Below are 17,723 nucleotides of genomic sequence, written 5' to 3'. Positions count from 1 at the left end.
TCATTCTAACTGAGTGACTCATAGGATAACTTCAGTCAAAAGAAACTTAATTTACTCCTGCTTCCCTCTTGATTTTACTGTCTCTATAAATCCAAAGAAGCCGCTATACCAGAAAGACTGAGGAAGTCAGGGTTTTACTCACAGAAGTGCTGCAGTAGGAAATGGTCATTTCTCTGTGCTACATTCAAGTGAGTTCGCAAACCCACTGGGCTCTGACATAAACAAATGTGTTTGTACTGACTAGAATCCATGGTGCGAGGTAGGGCAGTGTCTGAATCGTGGTATCTGGTTTCTCACAGAGGAAAATAAATGGCTGGTAAGACTTCTTTGTGGGTTTTATTATCGGTAGTCTTACACTTCTAAATCAAGCTTATTAGACACTACAATTATAGGGTCCCTGGAATGAAGTTGTTGGTTTGGTGATACCTGTTCTGGTCCTATGGCTCATGGAGGATCATGACTCCCAAGTGGAACTTCCAGATCAGGCCTTTCTGACCTGCACTGCAGTCCCTTAATTGCAACTCTCTCTGGGACATTTCCCTTTCATTCTTGCAAACAACCTGTCCCTGAACTCACTGTCTTCTCCCAACTCACCCTCCAACTTTGTTCATGGTTGATCTCATCTCCAGTTCTTCAGGTGACCAGATCCACCCCAGGATTTCCCAGCATTCAGTATTATCAAGTTTTATCTCCTTGTCTCCATGTCATCTCTGGATTTAGACCTTCTTTCTATTTCTGCCATAGTCTGCGGCCTGATCACGTTTCTCTTGATGTACTGAGTCTGCCCCTCCTACATAGGAGTGTTAGTTAATTTTCTTAAATGCTATTTTATGCTGTCTATGTTTTTCTCAAAATTCTCTGGTGACCTTCCTTGCTTAATGAGTCAAGTTCAAGTTCTTTATCTTGGCATTCTAAGCCTTTCGCTTTCTCTCTAGTCAACATACTTTACTACTTTCTGGATCTTCTCCCACTTAATGACTTAATGTCTCCCATATGTCAGCTCAATCTCACTTTTAGGCAATTCCTTAACTAAAGGACACTCTATTTTATCTCTGAGGGTTCAGCACAAGACCATAAGCCCGCTTTTCCTGCTCAGAACACATCAGTAATCTCTGCCTTCTTTTGTCTCTGATTAGTTGTCTCTGTCAATTCTTTTAGAACTAGATCGCTTATGTTCTTGTTTACTCCTTGTATCATTTAACGTATGTGCGTCTTGCCCATGTAGTGAGGTCTTTAAGGGTAAGGGAATATCTATAAGTTTCCTTTTGAGCACTCAGAATCCTCAGCCTAGGTATAGGATGTAATAAGTGCCACCCTGCTATCCACAGTCCTTGTTGACTTGAAAGGAATTGTTCAGATATTGCGGGGTCTTTGGCAGACTCCAGTCCCACGGCTGTCTGAGACAGGAGCTATCCCAGCTGTGTGGTTACCGGTGTGGCTCAGGGCACCTTGGCTTCATGGCCGGCTTTGCATAAAGTAGATGTTCTATTTGTTGAATGAATGAATGACAACCCAGAGGAAATACTGGGCTCCCTATTTTGATTTTCCATTTTTTATCAATCATATACAAAATAATAAATCTATTAAACAATGTCAGCCAGGCTAACAAAAGGCAGTGGCTAGTTTCAGTTTTAGCTTTAGAAGGCAAAAACTTTCTATTTCATTGTGGATTTCCCCAGAAAGTCAGGTACATTGAATGATCTCTCCTGACTTCTTTGTTTGGTTCCTACTTGAATACCTCATCTTCCAATGAAATTTATATCTAGTTGAGTAGTATTATTGATGACTCCTTCCTGGTTCCTTAGGTCTTGAAGCACATTTCAGAATGGCTGTAAAAATGCTGGCCTTAGTGTGCAGTCCTCCTTCACTTCATTGTTGCTCTAAAGCTGTTCCTGCTTTAATTCCTCCAGAACACCTTCCCTATTTTCCCAAGACTGAGTTAACTCTTCCCTTCCCCAAAGTTAATCATGTTCTCCTCTGAATCCTGTATACACAAACATATTTCTCATACTATGTATACTTTTAGTATACATGCATGTATTATTAAATGTATCAGAACACATCAGAATGTACAGGTTTATGTCTCTATAAATTCCTCAAAGACTGTGGCTGTGTCTCATTATCTTTGTATCTCTAGCACCTGGCTCACTGCCTACGTCAGGAGGTACTCCATCAACGGTCACTGGTGAGTAGTGACAGGGAGTGAGTAAAACAGTGAGGCCGACATCAGTTGTGTCTTCCGCAATGCAGTGGCATTTTGGTGGCTAACCATCCTACTGGTCTGGCATTTCTGCATGTGGAGAGCTGGGGAGCTTGTAGCCACAGACCCTGGGTGCACATCATGGAGCATGACCCACGTGAGTTAGAAAGGAACCACGACCACAGTTAGAGTCTTGTTTTGTCTTTCTTCTAGGAGTTCTTGTAGTTCTTCTAGACAGCTATTGAACTTCGAAATTTTGGAGTGTTACTCTGGCGCTCACAAGAAGTCTGAGTTTTTCCCAGCTGACATCTCCCTTCTCTGCTTGTAGAGCATGGGGCTGGGAGCCTGAACTTCCGGGGGAGTACTGGATATCATCTTCTGAACATGACTTCTTCCCAAACATCCCATAACATTTTTTTAAAGGATGTTTTATTTTCTCTTTCTTTTTTAGTTGAGACATAATTGACATGTAATATTGTGTAAGTTTAAATGTATAAGGTGTTTGATTTGATACATTTATATATTGTTGTATGATTCCCACAGTGTTAGCTAACACCTCTGTTAGGTCATATAATTACCATTTAATTACTGTGGTGAGAATAATTAAGATGTAGTCTCCTAACAACTTTGAAGTGTATAATGCAGTACTGCTGACTATAATCACTGTGTTGTGCTTTGGATTTCCCGGACTTATCTATCTACTAGTTGCGAGTTTATACCCTCAAAAACATCTCACCCTGGAACATTTTAATTTAAGCCCTTTACATTTTGTGTGATTCTCATAGGTAACATTAAGAGTCACCTTTAAGAAGATGACTGAAAGGCTGTCACCATCTGCTAGGAATTCTTTCTTAGAAAACTGAGTTCGTAAGCAAATTGTCCCTCTTTAAGAGGGGGGCATCCCTTAGTACCAGATGGTTTGTAACATGCTGGGTAGCTTTTGTTGATGGTTCTTCTGTGAACGTATTTTATATTTCTGCAGGGTGTAATGTTTTAGATGTCAGCTTTTATTTTTTTATTCATTTATTTTTAAAGATTTTTATTTATTTGAGAGAGAGAGAGAGAGAGAGAGAGTGAGAGCACCAGCTGGGGGGAAGAAGAGGGAGAGGAAGAGGAAGGCTCCCCGCTGAGCAGGGAACCTACAGGGCTGGATTCCAGGACACTAGGATCATGACCTCAGCCGAAGGTAGACGCTTAACTGCCTGAGCCACCAGGGCACCCTTTGATGGCAGCTTTTAAAAAAGTCTTTGAAACTCTGGGTCACTTCTCCTCCATAATAATATATAATAATATATATATATTTAATTGTATATTTATATATTAATCACATTATATATTTATATATTATTTTATGTTTACATAATATATATTTACATAAAATATTTGTCTAATTTTGTCTAATTATGTATTATATGATATATGTATTATATGTATAAATGTATGTCTAATGTATATGTATGTATAATACATATGTATAAATATGCATTATGTAATATAATTATAATATATAAAACACATATTTTTCATATATATGAATAAATAGTATTTATTAGTTCTATTTCAACAATAATGAGCAAAGGAAAATCTTTTTGTAGCTCTATTAAAATTACCTCACACTTGTGGAGTTAAAATGGCCCTGCCTGGAGAAGCAGATCTGGAGGAATAGAACTTTAAAGATCGAGATTAGCAAATTAGCCAACAGGAAAAGCCAAAGAGCCAATTAACCTCCTCCTCCTGAAAAGACCGTGGCTGCTCTGGGGCTCCAGGCTCTCTGAGGCAGCTGAAACGTACCTCCCTAAAACTTCCAGCTGAAGCTGCCTCGTTCCTTCAAGCTCCACAGTCGCTGGGAATGTTTGCTTTGTATGTCACTTCCTTTGCCACTCGAGTGTGGAAATCATTGTGTTGCTCTGAAATGGTTGCCATGGGAACATCTCCACCTAGTCATTATCTACTCAGCCTACTGATTACATTAAACCAGGAGACAGAGAGGTACAAGGGCGCTGTAGCCACCTGTTCTAGAGAAAATTGTGATCGCTTATGCGACATTTTTGCCTCTGTGGCCACACATTTCTCAGAACATTGTCTCCGTTTTCTCTTCTCTCATTTCCCTCCAGAGTTAGGGAATGACATAAATTTGTAGGACGGTGGCATTGGGATAACTGAGTCCTTACATTCCCAATCCTCCTGCCCTCCTCCGGGTCCCCGTTTTCGTATCTCACACAGAATAAAAATAATTGTCATTCTTTTCTCTCCCTCTCTTCTGCCCCTCCATGCTTAGGCATAAGGATAATCCTCTTCTTTAAAGGTCTATGATTCCTGAGCCCACACAAAGGTGCTGAAGCTACATTTTTTCTGTTTCTTATCTAGAGAAGCTTCTCAAAATTCACACAAATGCCTCTTTTCTAAGTTATATAAAATATAAATAGTAAATGAAACTGGCTGTCAACAGGTAACTATATCTGACATATTTCTCAGTAAAGAAATGCATGGGTATGGATGCGTTTCTTATGAGGAGGATTTCAGATCTTTATTCCTGGATTGAAAGTGACATTTAGGGGCACCTGGGTGGCTCAGTGGGTTAAGCCGCTGCCTTCGGCTCAGGTCATGATCCCAGGTCCTGGGTTCGAGCCCCACATCGGGCTTTCTGCTCAGCAGGGAGCCTGCTTCCTCCTCTCTCTCTGCCTGCTTCTCTGCCTACTTGTGATTTCTCTCTGTCAAATAAATAAATAAAATCTTTAAAAAAAAAAAAAAGAAAGTGACATTTATGAGGTGTTGTCTTGAAATAAATTTTTTTTGGTAGGAAAAACTTTAAAAAACCATTGGCCTTGTAATTATTGTCTAAACCAGAATACTTAGGGAATGAAAATGGCATTAATAAGTTTGCCTAGACAACAGGTACAAATTTGACCCCTTATATGTAGACAAGTACATAGGCATGGTAGTACCATGTCTTCAAAAAATAGGGGGAAAGAGATACCTCTTCCAGAGCAATGTTTGTTCAGTTGGAAATTGTAACTGAGGAATTTAAAGTCTGAATGAGCAAGGAAGTTCCCTTTCTGTTTACACTTCTATCTCATGTAAATTAAGTCAATGTGAGTCCATTCTTGAAAGTAAAGTGATGGCGCTGGGGATTGGGAAAAAAAATGACATTAACAAAGGAAAATAGACCAAGGTGAATGTATCTATGGAGATGTCATAAACTTTTAACTTCGTTTAAAAAACTGACTTAAGGATTAGTCACTCTTTTCTGTTAAGGGTCATACAGTTAAGTATTTTTGGCTTTGTGGGTCATATGGTCTTTCTTGGAAAGTAGCTGTAGATGATATGTAAATGAAGGGCATGGCTGTTTGCCAAAAAAATCTTATTTATGAGACAGGGATGGGTGGGAGCATAGATTACTGCATTGGTTTTCATTGGCTCATTCTCCTTCTAGTTATCTGTTTTAATGTCTACAAGTTTTGTTCTGACAGAAAGATATTTTAGATACTAATTCTGACATCTTGTTCTGCTATGGCAGATTGGGGCAGTAGCTGAGAGCGCCAATGAAGAAGTGCAATGGACCTTACTATTCAATGTACATTTTTGTTAGTCATGTTCCAGCCATTCAAGACATATGCTGAAGTGGGGGGTAGAAGGTGAACTTCCTGCTACATTTTGGACAGGGAGTGGCAGCCACGTGGATTTCACTAAGTGTTTTAGAAGAAGAGCAGCTGGGATGCAGACATAGGGGAGAGAGGCTCTGGTGATTTGGTTTTTCCTATAAATGGTCTTTTTAAAAAAGTCCTACCCAGATTCTAGCTTGGCAGAGTGGGGAAAACCGCAAGCTCCTGAGGAAAATAAAGTCTTTAGTCTCTGCCTATACTTGAAAAAAAATGACCCCCAATGAAGGTAAATGATACAACAAATCAATTTAAACTAGTCCAGTACTTACTATGTAGAACTGGAATCAGTTGGTAAAAATAAAAGTTTTAGAAGAAAGTCTTAAAATGTTCCTTCGGAGTTCATCTTTATATCTTTATAGAATTATACTTAAAATGTTTCCTTTTAGGCAGGAAGCATATGTTAACAACTCAGGCAGGCAAATCTCAACAAGAACACGAATGACTTTAAAGAGAATTAAATAGTATCTCTATTTAAATATTCTATCTTAAGTCACTGTATGGAACACAGACCCACACCTGCTGCTACCTGGTGACAAGCTGCTGTAATTGCAGGCTAATCTAGAAACTGGCGAGTGACCACAGTCCTGTTATTGATTCTGTTTTCAACTCTCTAACAAGGTACAGCAGGCATTTGACAAATGAATGGAAAGTACCACAGACAAGGAAAAATCTCAGAGGGCTTCAGTCCTATCTGAGTTGTTGAGCAAAATATAGGTGATGACAGATGTTGTAATCATTTAATATAATCTTTTTGGGGGATCTTTTGATCTAATTGGTAACAAATGCAAGTGAAAAGTCAGTTCTTTGAGATCTCGTAGTCTATTTAAGGATATGTTTTATACATCTAGGAAAGAAATTGAGTCCACCATAAAGCAAAATACAATGAAGGCAAATTGATATTGCTTTAGCATGTTTTACTGATAAAGACACATAAGTGAAGAAATTATCTAGAGTAGAGTATTGAGCGGAGGGGAGTGGATTTCCAAATGGAGGGCCAACACTGTCACTTAATGTGTGGAGGGTCACGAGCAATAGATGGAGTGAAATGGGAGTGGAGGAGAAGAGAGCATCTCATACCAAGGGAAGGAGGCCAGGGTGAGTCCAGGCTCTAGGAAGTTTCTGGAGGACCTACAGAAGATGGGTAACGGGATGGCACCTGCTTGTAAGTGATTTGTTATATGTGAAATATTATCTGCATTGGTTTTCTGTTTAAATTTTTTATATTTTTTCATTTTTTTAATGTTATAAAACTAAAAAAACTAATTGTAAAAAACCCAAAATCCAAGTGTTACAGAAACCTATGATGTAGACAATGAAATACTCCATAACCCCACTTACAAAGATAACTGCTATTAGCTGATGTTGCTTATTAATAGTAGCATAATTTAGAAACAGATTATATCACTTGGAACGTTGAAATTAAAAAGAGAAGTTTCTCCTATTTTCCTAATTCATCCATGCCTCATACTGGAAACCATGATATAACATCTCATCTAATATTGAGAGAGGCTTTTTGGGTTTTCTCCATCTCACACTTAGTAGGTGAAGCCATTGGAGAGCCCTGGTGTCTGTGAGACAGTGAAATAAATATGCCCTTTACTCATCCCTATCTTTCTTGGTGGAACCATATCCCTGGCAACTGGAAATCAGTATAGTCTAGAGACTGTCAAAGGGGTGACTTCCATGGGTAGCTGGAACAGCCTAGTGGAGGTCATAAGGAAACTTAAGAGACACCATCAGAGCTCTGCACTATACCCCCCAATATATCCAATATTACATTGGTTTGGCAAATCAATTGTATCTTCTACAATGTATTTTTGGGGGCTGTGTTGGGGAGGTTATCTCTAGTATGGAAACGTTGCTCCAAATCTCTGTGTCCCAGAAAGAGCTGAGAAAATAGATATTGTACATCGATAGGGAAGTTTAATGAGCTAGAAGATCATAAACATTTCCATCCCCTTCTGAGCTTTTGAGGATCTAAAGATAGCAAGTTTTGACTTCTCTTAGTAATTTTTAGGGGTTAAGGTAAATCGGATTACCTCTTCCGCTGAACTTGTTTATTCCAAAGGAAAGTAATACCATGTGGTTGCAACCCAACACTTCAAAATTTATGGATGGGAAGTAACATGAGAACCAAACACTGAAAACCTTGGAGCAAACTGAAATTTATCCACTTTCTACCTCACTGGCCTCTCTAAGTCCAAAGTGCTGGATGGTTGCGATAGTTAGAAGACATGAAATAAGGTGGAGAGACTAGTCACTGGTCTGGGTTTCCAAAGAATTTGAGATTAACAGAGTTATGAACTGGAGGTTGAGAAAAACTCCAAATAAGGAGAAGTATATGAAGGGGAAAGGTAGAAACGAATGACTTTCTGAGGTATTCATAATGGAGGAAGCAGCAAGTCCAGACTTCTAGGGTCCTGCCATGGTGAAGAGTATTACTGGAAACATGAGAATGGATCTCGGGGACCTCGATTAGATAAAGAAGGGAGAATGACACAACAGATAGTTACTAAGGGCAGCAGCATAATAGGTTTCCCTGTGGAGTTTTAGCAATGAAATAGAATCTCATCTGGTTGAGTCTGGGATGATGGTGGAAAGAATGTGCTGGATAATGAAAGGGATAAGCTTCCTTGTATAGGGCTTCACAGTTTTTAAGACTTACATTTTTATTTTAATTTTTCCCACTTTATTGAAGTTTATTTTTTTTCTTTTCAAATTTTTATTTAAATTCTAGTTAGGTAACATAAGACTTACATTTTTAAAGCTGACCTGATCTCATTTGATCCTCACTAAAGCTCAGGCAGGTAGGCAGGGCCAGAATTACGTCACTAGGGAGGAAATCTAAAGACAAAGGGTTAAGTTCCATTTGGGAGGGGAGACAGAGAGGAAGGAAGGCAGACCTCAGAGGGTTTTGAAGTTCAGAGGGAAGTAAGTATTTTTTTTTTTTTTTTTAAGGAAACATTTGTTCCTTTCCAGGTACACTTGATTACTCACTGTTAAGTAGGCGGAAGTCAATGAATGGGTAGGAGCCACGGCGTTCAGCAGGAGCCCCCGTCTGACCCCTTAGTCGTACATCTCCTGAAAAACAGAAAATCCAAACAAATGTTTGAAAACATTGCCAAGTATATTCACTTTTCCACTTATGTCACTGGAACCAACACCAAATGTCAGGAGGAAAATGATTTCCATTCACCTTGCATAATAAAGAGCTATGTGAGAAGGGATATTTAATGAATGCTGAGTGTAATGAACTTGGCAATACTCTAACGAGCGAAGCAGCACTCTGCTCCCTTTTAGATCTGCCTGGAAGATGGATCTGTGAAAATCATAGGAATTTACAAAATGTCCATTGTCTGAGGGCCACAAAGATGAGGCATCTGAATTGGGAAGGATGAATGGTGTTCTGGGATTATAGCTTTTATTCTTATTAACATGTTTAATTGCCCACTGTTATTCTCTTGGTTCCAGCACAGTTGCCTTCTGACTGGTGACTACCATCCTGTTGCCCAGGCAGTATCATGGATCTGCTTTAGAACCCGCTCAGTGAAGGCCCATCCCGCTCCAGGTAGTTTGGATACTTCGCCTCCCTTGGACATAACAGTTGCTAGGGTTTGTAGAACTTATTTTTTTGTAGGTTTTCTTTAATGTCTGCATTCACTTTCCTTTGTGATGTGTCTTCTGCCTTCCCGATCAAGGGCACTGACTTTAGAACGAAACAGACTCGGGGTCAATCTCAGCTCAGACATCTGTTACCTGTACGATCTTGGGAAATTTATTTCTCTTAGCTGCAGTTGCCTCCTTTTAAAGTGTCATTGGTTGAAGAATCTAAAATAACACTTGCTGTCTTGCCATAAATGCTGGGTTTACTTCTTTCTCAACTCCTGAAAAGCAAGGACCCTGCATATTATGTGTTTTGCACTTTTCCATACAGCTTTGTATATTGTATGGCATATAGCAGACTCTAAGTGAATGTCTTCTGTTGACAAGAATAAATGTAAAGACAAAATTTGCCAACTAATACATAAAGTGTGGAATTAGAGGAGAGGTAAAAATACAAGAGATCTACTATATTTCTGGAAGAACTGAATCAGGGAAAATTTCAGTTCCATGAGTAATGGGTCCACTCCCATAAACTACTCTTTCCCAGACGTGAGGCAGCAGCAGGCCTTAGCCTATGAGTAGAGAGGAGGGACAATCTTCTCTCTACCATTCCCACCTCCTGTAGTCAACCAGTGCCTGGGTGAGATCCCCTTCAGCTGTAACCCACACCGTTGGCAATGTTTAAAATACCCCTTACAAATAGATGGGCTTACCAACTGCAAGCTGTGAGCTTCTGGACTATTCTGTGCTTTGAATTTTATATTGGTACCTTATTTAATGCTTTATATCATCTGATATTATAGTGCCATACTGATATTAAGGAATGTTACAGTTTACTGAATAAAGCAAAGTGGGAGGAGGAGGAAAGAGATGGAAAAGTACTTTTATAAATATGAATATCATCTGACATCAAAGAAAGGAATGCTGTTAGCATTTGGCATGCTCCTGGAGTGGATGGCCAGCAGTTATAAGAAAGCCACTGGGGAGAGTTGAAGGGTTTTCCTGTCTTCAGCAGCTTGTCTTGAACACCCCATGTTTATAACACTTTGGAAAGTTTACAAAGCACTTTCACAAACATCACAGTATATTTATTTTCTTCTTCATCTCATTGGATCCTCACAATAGTCTTGTGAAGAGAATCACTATTATTATCCTTACCGTATAGGTGAGAAAAGGAGGCTCAGGGAAAAAAAAAAAAAACAAAGGGCTGCTGTTCACCTACCCAGTCCCAGCTCAGAGCTCAGGCCCTTTAAAGGCACTCAGTATGGACGTCTGGATGGCTCAGTTGGTTAAGCATCCAACTCTTGGTTTCAGCTCAGGTCATGACCTCATGAGTCATGGGACTGGCCCCCAGTTGGTCTCCCCACTCAGTCAGGAGTCTGCTTGATGATTCTCTCCCTCTGACCCTCCCTCTGCTCCCTCTATCTCTCAAATAAATAAATAAATTTTTAAAGGCACTCAATAGATGGTTATTGACTTTAAGTGACTGCCTAAGCTTATGGTTCTTTAAGCTCAGAATTAGCAGGGCTGGTCCTTAAATCTAGGTTACTGAACTTCACAGCAGGGCTCTCCCCTCATGTAACCATTGGTTACTAACCTTAAGGAGAGTACACACCTGGTTTAAAAAAAATCACAGGCCCTCACATGATAGAAGGTGAAATTTAGCAGCCATGGAGAAAATACAGCATGTCAAAATGATATAATAAATTCAGCACTACCTAAATGATTTCTATTTTAGTTTTAGAAGATAGACATATATGTAACAACTTCTGCATGGATGAGACTATATTCATTTGGTCTACAAAGCTGGCTAGGTTTTAGTCTTGTTAATCTGTTGTATCATCCCTGTGGGCTTCTCTGAATGGCTTTGGGCTCATTGATTGGAAATCACTTGTCCCCCAGCATTTTTTTCCCCTCTGTATTAACAAAATATTCCTCCTGACTTTGCAGTTCAGAAGGTACCATTTTCCCAGAAAATGTCTGTGTAATATCAACAGAGGTTTTAAAGCCTTTGCCAAAATGTATTCCATTTGTCCATCTGACAGTCTAAGGCAGAGGATGCCCATTATCTTGTAAGGCTTTAAATTTAGGGAAACATCGAGAAGACAGCACCGCGTGGCAGAGTGGGTAAAGGGAAGGCAAGGCGTGAGTAATTCAGAGACTCCTGTTGCCGAGAGGATCAATATTTCACCCTCTTGGGTGGTTATGCGCAAATCAATAACCACTTGGAGGTCCGGTTTTCTAATATTTAAATTAACTAGCATAATTACAGCAGCTTTGCCCACCTCATAGGTTGTTGTGAGGAAATTACAAGGTGAAAATAGCATGGTGGGTAACAGTTACTAATCCTTACACCAGACTGAGCATTTTACTTGCATTATTGACCATCATCTGCCCAACAACCCAGTGCAGTAGGTGTTATTACACCATTTTGCAGATGAGGAAGCTGGAGCCAGTGGAGATTTGATAATTTGTCTGAGCTGACAGAAATAATAGGTGTGGAGCTTGTGCTCAAAATCAAAATTGGCTCTTAAACCCCACGCTGTTAATCCCTCTCCTGTATTATCAGGGTGAAAAATTGCATGAATAGTTGAGCATTCACTTTTTATTACCCAGTGCATGCTTTGATTGCTATTTGCTGATAAACCAAAGACATATTCATCATGATTCCTGGAACCTAAATGCCAGGGAAATCCACCCCCTTGATGAATTCGAGATTCAATCAGATAGATGTTGTTTATTTGAACAGCAGTCCAGCGGAAATGGGCTGAGCGAGTAAGACAACCAAATCCTGTTCTGGATCAACAAGGCATCTATTATTTTCAAGTAAGAGATGGAAGGCAATTATTAAAAATATTATTCAGTAGAACTGAAATTACCTAGCAACTAATTTAATCAAGCTCTTAATTAAATAGAATTTTCAAGATGTAATGCCGTTTTGGGGAAAAAGAAACCGTGAAGCAAGTTGATAGCAAGGACACCTAAATAAACAAATAGAACAAAACAAATCAACATCAACGACAAGAACCTACAGAACCCATACCTGGAAGGTGCCTTTTCAATGATTATTCTGTCTATAACTACAATTATAGTCCTGGAAGTGGATTACTCATAAACCTAATGATGGTCTTTAGGTTTAGTAAATAATAGTGTTTAAAAAGGATGAAATCACGTTAAAAATACTAGTAAGACAGGAGGCAGGACAATCCTAAGTCGGTAACAAAGCATTTTAGAAAGTTTTCCATGTGAACACTTAAATACAAACAAGCCATACATTCCATATGTTGAGCATTCTATTAACTGGAGACTCTGCTGAGGTAACTTCATGTCTTAAGTATATATTTCTAACGTAGAAGGTTCTCTCCCTTTCTCCCTGCTTTTATGAGCCCCTTCTGATGCTAAATTGCTTCAATATGCTCGTGGGAAGAGAGAAATACTTCAGTAACTCTGGTCCCTGGAGAAGCAGAGGCCACTGGGCTGATGTCCGAAAAACAGAACAAGTGGACTCCTGCTGGACTGCTTTTTCTGGCCTCTGGTCCCAGGCACTCATCTATTTACCTAAGGCCTTATATCCAAGCTAAACAATTATTTTGACTATTCATTAGGCCCTTGTTTAACTTAAGCAACTTTTTTTCTGGCAAGTGAAAGGTGCTATGGAAGCTGGGTCGGAAATGTTGACAGCTCAGAGTCGTGTCCTCAGTCTGTCCTTATTGTGTTCCAGAATGAAACAAACAGCAGGGGAATTCTTATTTTGAAAGGGCTGCTTCTCTTTTGCCCCTTCAAGCCGAAAACATAACATGTCGTCTTCGGGTATTTCAGGCTGCAAACACAGGCAGAGAGCGGAGCTGAGTGGCTCTGGGAGCCAAGACCCGGAGACAGCCACTCACCCTCCCAGGGGACGTGGTTCCGGGACGGACCTCTTGCCCACTTGGCCTCTCGGGCTGTCTCTGCTTCATAAAAGCTTGTGCTAGGGAGCAGACAGACGTTCTGTGGCCTCTTATGTAACTGGCAAAGATGGTGGAGACTCTGGCAGTGGTGACAACGTACAGTGGCTGGAACACGGGCCACATGACGGGAACCAGAGTCTGGCCCCAGTTGTGGGGTCAAGGTCATTTCAGGGTGGAGAAGGTGGGTAGGAAAGGAACAGATCCGTGGCTACTGTGCTCCTGTTGCATCTGAGACGTTGAGGAAGGTCATGATAATAGCTGCAGGAAACACGCGGAGAGTCATCGCAGGGGAGTCACTCTGAGCAAGGAGGATGAGCTGGGGGTCGTGTCAGAAAGCCGCCACTGTGGAGCAGCCCAGACATGGTGGGAGAGCAGAGGCTCTCAAGAAAGGTATTCCTTAGAGCTTCCTTAGACAGTACTCATGCACAGCCCTGCTGTAAACTTGCAAACTTAAGGCAGAGGGAACCCAGACCCCCAAATCACAGCCAGGAGCCTTCACCGGGCTGCACAGCCTCAGCGGGCGGTTTCAGATATTTCAGATGACTACTCTCAATTAGCAAAGTGAATTATTTCTCCTGAGATGTTTATCTAGCCAAACAAAGAGGAGGAAGGTTGGACAATTTGATCTCTCTGTAGATTTATGGGACAGTACAGGCATCCAGTTTAGATAACTTAGGCAGAGATGACTGTTCTGAGGGCTATGAGCTTGCCTGAGATCCAAGATGGCTAATTACACCACATTTCCTATTCGGGGCTTCAGTCCTCTGCTTTAGGTTTTTGAGTGAGGCTGGGCCTCTCTGGTGGCTAAGGTGTATATATCACTTTACAACTTTGGCTTAGAATTATTAAATACTTTATGATGAAGGTGCATTTTGGGACCTGAATATTACGAAGGTGAATATACAAATAACAGTGTCCTTCTTTTCTAAAGCAGGTGAGGTAGGTTTCAACTCAGACTAGACTTTCTTCAGCTTGATGGTTTTACAGAAGGAAAATGAGAAGAAAAAAAAAAGTTGAGGGAAAAAAAGTTATGATCTCCAGGAACACAGGAGTCTAATAAAAAAAAGATATTGAACAAGAAGTAGCAGAAACGCCTGAAGAGAATTCCAAGAAGCTATAAAAGAACTTAAAAGAAGAATGTGTCTTCTTATAAAGATTAAGGATAAGGGGAATAATTTGCAGAGTCATTTTAGGGAATATGTGATCTGGGTCTGCCTTAAATAATGAAAACACTGGTGTAAGCTTGCACATTATTCACTTATTTCTGGGATAATGTTTTTATTTATTTTATTTGTTTATTTATTTATTTGACAGAGAGAGACACACTGAGGGAGAGGGAACACAAGCAGGGGGAGCAGGAGAGGGAGAAGCAGGCTTCCCGCAGAGCAAGGAACCCAGTGAGGGGCTCGATCCCAGGACCCTGGGATCATGACCTGAGTTGAAGGCCGACGCTTAATGACTGAGCCACCCAGGTGCCCCTGGGGTAATGCTTTTTAATTCTAGAATCTCACCAAAGCAAAGTTTGTTGTTTTAAATAAATGCTACAGCTCTGGATGTAGATGTAGATAGAGTTGTGCTTGTCCACCCCCAACACTTCATGATATCTGGCACATGGTAGGCACTCAAAAAATAGTAACTATTATTCTTATTTACTTACTTTCTTCCTGAGGTTTCTGCCTGTCCCTTCATTTTCCCCCTCCCACGATAGTCAGTATTATTTAGGAGAATTTCTAAGTCAGGAACTGTTTTAAGGACTGCACCTGTATGAGCTTGTCTAGTCCTTATGACAGTCCACCTGAAGGAGATGTGTGTATCAGCCCCCTTGTACTGAGGAACATAAAGAACTTGCTTGCAGGTGACTCAATTGGGATTAGAAGCCAAGTGGCCTCGGGAGCTCGTGGTGTCTAACCACTGTTACACGGGGCCACTATCCCCATTCTCTACAGCAGTGACCAATGAGATCACCCATGACATTATTCATGGTTTCCTTTGATCCACCAGGTTGTTTCTCCTCTGTCTGCTGGGTAGTTTAGGGTTATAAAAGTAAGTACCAAAGCTATGTCCCAAGGAAAGACAAATGTTTATCCCGGTACTTTTTCCATGGGAGCATTGCAAGCCCAGTAGGACAGGAATGCTGTGGTCCATGACATGGGAATGCATGGTACCCACTGGTGCTGATTAGACCACAGGGAGTCTGGACCCCACTGGAGATCTAGGCATCTTGCAGGTCAGTAGAACTTTTGAGTAAGTGAGTCAGCAAAGGGGCCAGTTCTAGGGCAGGCTCTGAGGGGACCCTAGATTAATTGAATTCATTTCAACAAATGCTCATTCACAACATTATATAAAGTGTTAAAAAGTAGGTGTGGAAAATAAAAATACAAAGATCCATAGGATGTCATCTTGGCACTCAGATAATCATCTAGAAGAGAGCTACAGAAATGAGCAAATATGGCATATGCTAGAAGAAGTTTGGTGCTTAATGATACTGGAATATTTGGGTTTGGATCCCTCTTTCAGAAAGAAGCATTGTAGGCTTTATGATTTTATATGGATAAGTAACTTGAAAATTTCTGTGCCTTGAATGGCTCCCTAGCTATCTTATAAAATGTTTCAGTTGGTAAAACTGAAAGATAATTATTTAATGTTTAATTTTTAAATTAAATATCACTTTTAAATTTTTAAAATATTTTAATTTCAGTTTAGTTAACACACAGCTTTATATTAGTTTCAGGTCTACAATATAGTGATTCAATAATTTTATACATTACTCAGTTCTCATTCTGATAAGTGTACTTAAATTAAATATAATTTTTACACTGAAAGGCCATTCACATTTTAGAACTATGGTTGAAAGAGTGATTTGGACTCTTACACCAGGTCTCTAGCAAGCAAGTTTCTTACAGACAAGAGACTTAAATGAATAGTGTTAGTTTCAGAAACCATTTGTTATTAGAAGAGATGTCCTTTGTATCTGATGAATGTGATAGCTTTCTGGAAAAAAAATATTTATACACACACAGCAGGAAAGGTGGGGAGAGAGAGAGAGACATAGGACAAAGAAGAGAGAGAAGAGTCTATAGAGAACCTGGACCTGAGGAGGGATTGAACCCTGGGGCTGAGGGGGAGGAAGGTGTCAAGGATAGTTCCTAGATTTCTGCATTGCATCACTGGATGATTGGTTGTGCCAATCACAGAAAAAAAGAAGTCCTGAAAGAGGCATTATTTTATGTTCTTCATTTGAGAAATGATATTTAATATATAAGATATTTATGACACATGGTAGTTTTGGCAGATAATATAATAGTGAAGAACCTTGGGAACAGACTTGGTCTCGTGGAGTTTAGTCTACTGGAGGGGACATCAAAGAACAATTATGTGCATAAATGTAAAGTTGTAACTTTGGAGAGTGGAACAAAAGAGACATATATTGTGTTAAGAAACTTATAATGGGCGAGGGAATGTTGTTTTAAGCGTCCCTAAGGAGGTGACATTTGATCTGAGATCTGTTGAATGAATGCAAGTTAATTTCAAGTGAGCATATATCTCTATTTTCCCTGGAAAAGCTTAGTTTATGCCTTTTGTTTTGCCTGGTGGAATTAGTAATAGTGCCCCTTTCACACTCAGAAGTATTCTAGTTGACTCTTACATGATCACTCTGAGCTCAGCAATCCAGGCAGGTGAAAATGCATTTCCAAATGTCCTATGGCAGGAGGATGACATATTTGAGGTACCTTAACAAGACCAAGTGCATCACAGCAAGACCGAAGTGGATGTGATGGGGCATGGTATAAAATGAGGTTGGATAGGTGTCAGGACTTCGTAGGACAAAGGAGGCTGAGGAGTTTGACTTTATTCCAAGACAATTAGGAAGCCATGGATGAGTTTAAGGGAAGATGATGTTATCAGATTTGCATATTGAAAAAACAACTTTTGGTGCAATATGCAGAATGGATTGGGAGGGGTAAGAATGGAAAGTTAGAGATAATTGTAATAGTCTAGGTGAGAAAAGATGGTAGCTTGGAGCAGGGAGGTGAGCAGATTTTTGAGATATTTAGTAGGGAGAATTGACACGTGGTGTGGAATAGCATATAAGGGCTGAAGGAGAGGGAAATAGCAAGGATAAGTCCTAGATTTTCAGGTTTGCATAACTGGATGACTATGTTTATCACAGAAAAAGGAAATTCCAGAAGGACCAGATTTGGGAGGAGAAGTTCATGTGCTCAACTTTGGTCCATTGTGTGTAAGTATTCCTGAGATTTCAAAGCAAAAATGTCATGTAGGCAGCTAGACACATGGGTCTGACACCAAGAG

At 40.1% G+C, this 17,723-nt stretch overlaps 1 protein-coding gene across 2 annotated transcripts in view; it reads right to left on the bottom strand.

The window, feature by feature from the left end:
• LOC111147667 (phosphodiesterase 7B) overlaps nucleotides 1–17,723 on the bottom strand; it is a 308,013-nt gene that overhangs the window by 63,496 nt on the left and 226,794 nt on the right. For both annotated transcript variants that reach the window (XM_022503873.1, XM_022503872.1), the window contains one exon: nucleotides 8,860–8,943. In XM_022503873.1, coding sequence (XP_022359581.1) covers nucleotides 8,860–8,943 — 84 coding nt within the window. The remainder of the gene's footprint in view (nucleotides 1–8,859; nucleotides 8,944–17,723) is intronic.

Source organism: Enhydra lutris, unplaced genomic scaffold (assembly GCF_002288905.1).
Source record: "Enhydra lutris kenyoni isolate GAN:26980312 unplaced genomic scaffold, ASM228890v2 scaffoldscaffold17, whole genome shotgun sequence".
In the NCBI taxonomy this organism is placed as follows: Eukaryota; Metazoa; Chordata; class Mammalia; order Carnivora; family Mustelidae; genus Enhydra; species Enhydra lutris.
Note: the sequence above shows the minus strand (reverse complement) of the source record. Positions and strands in the feature narration are given on the sequence as shown.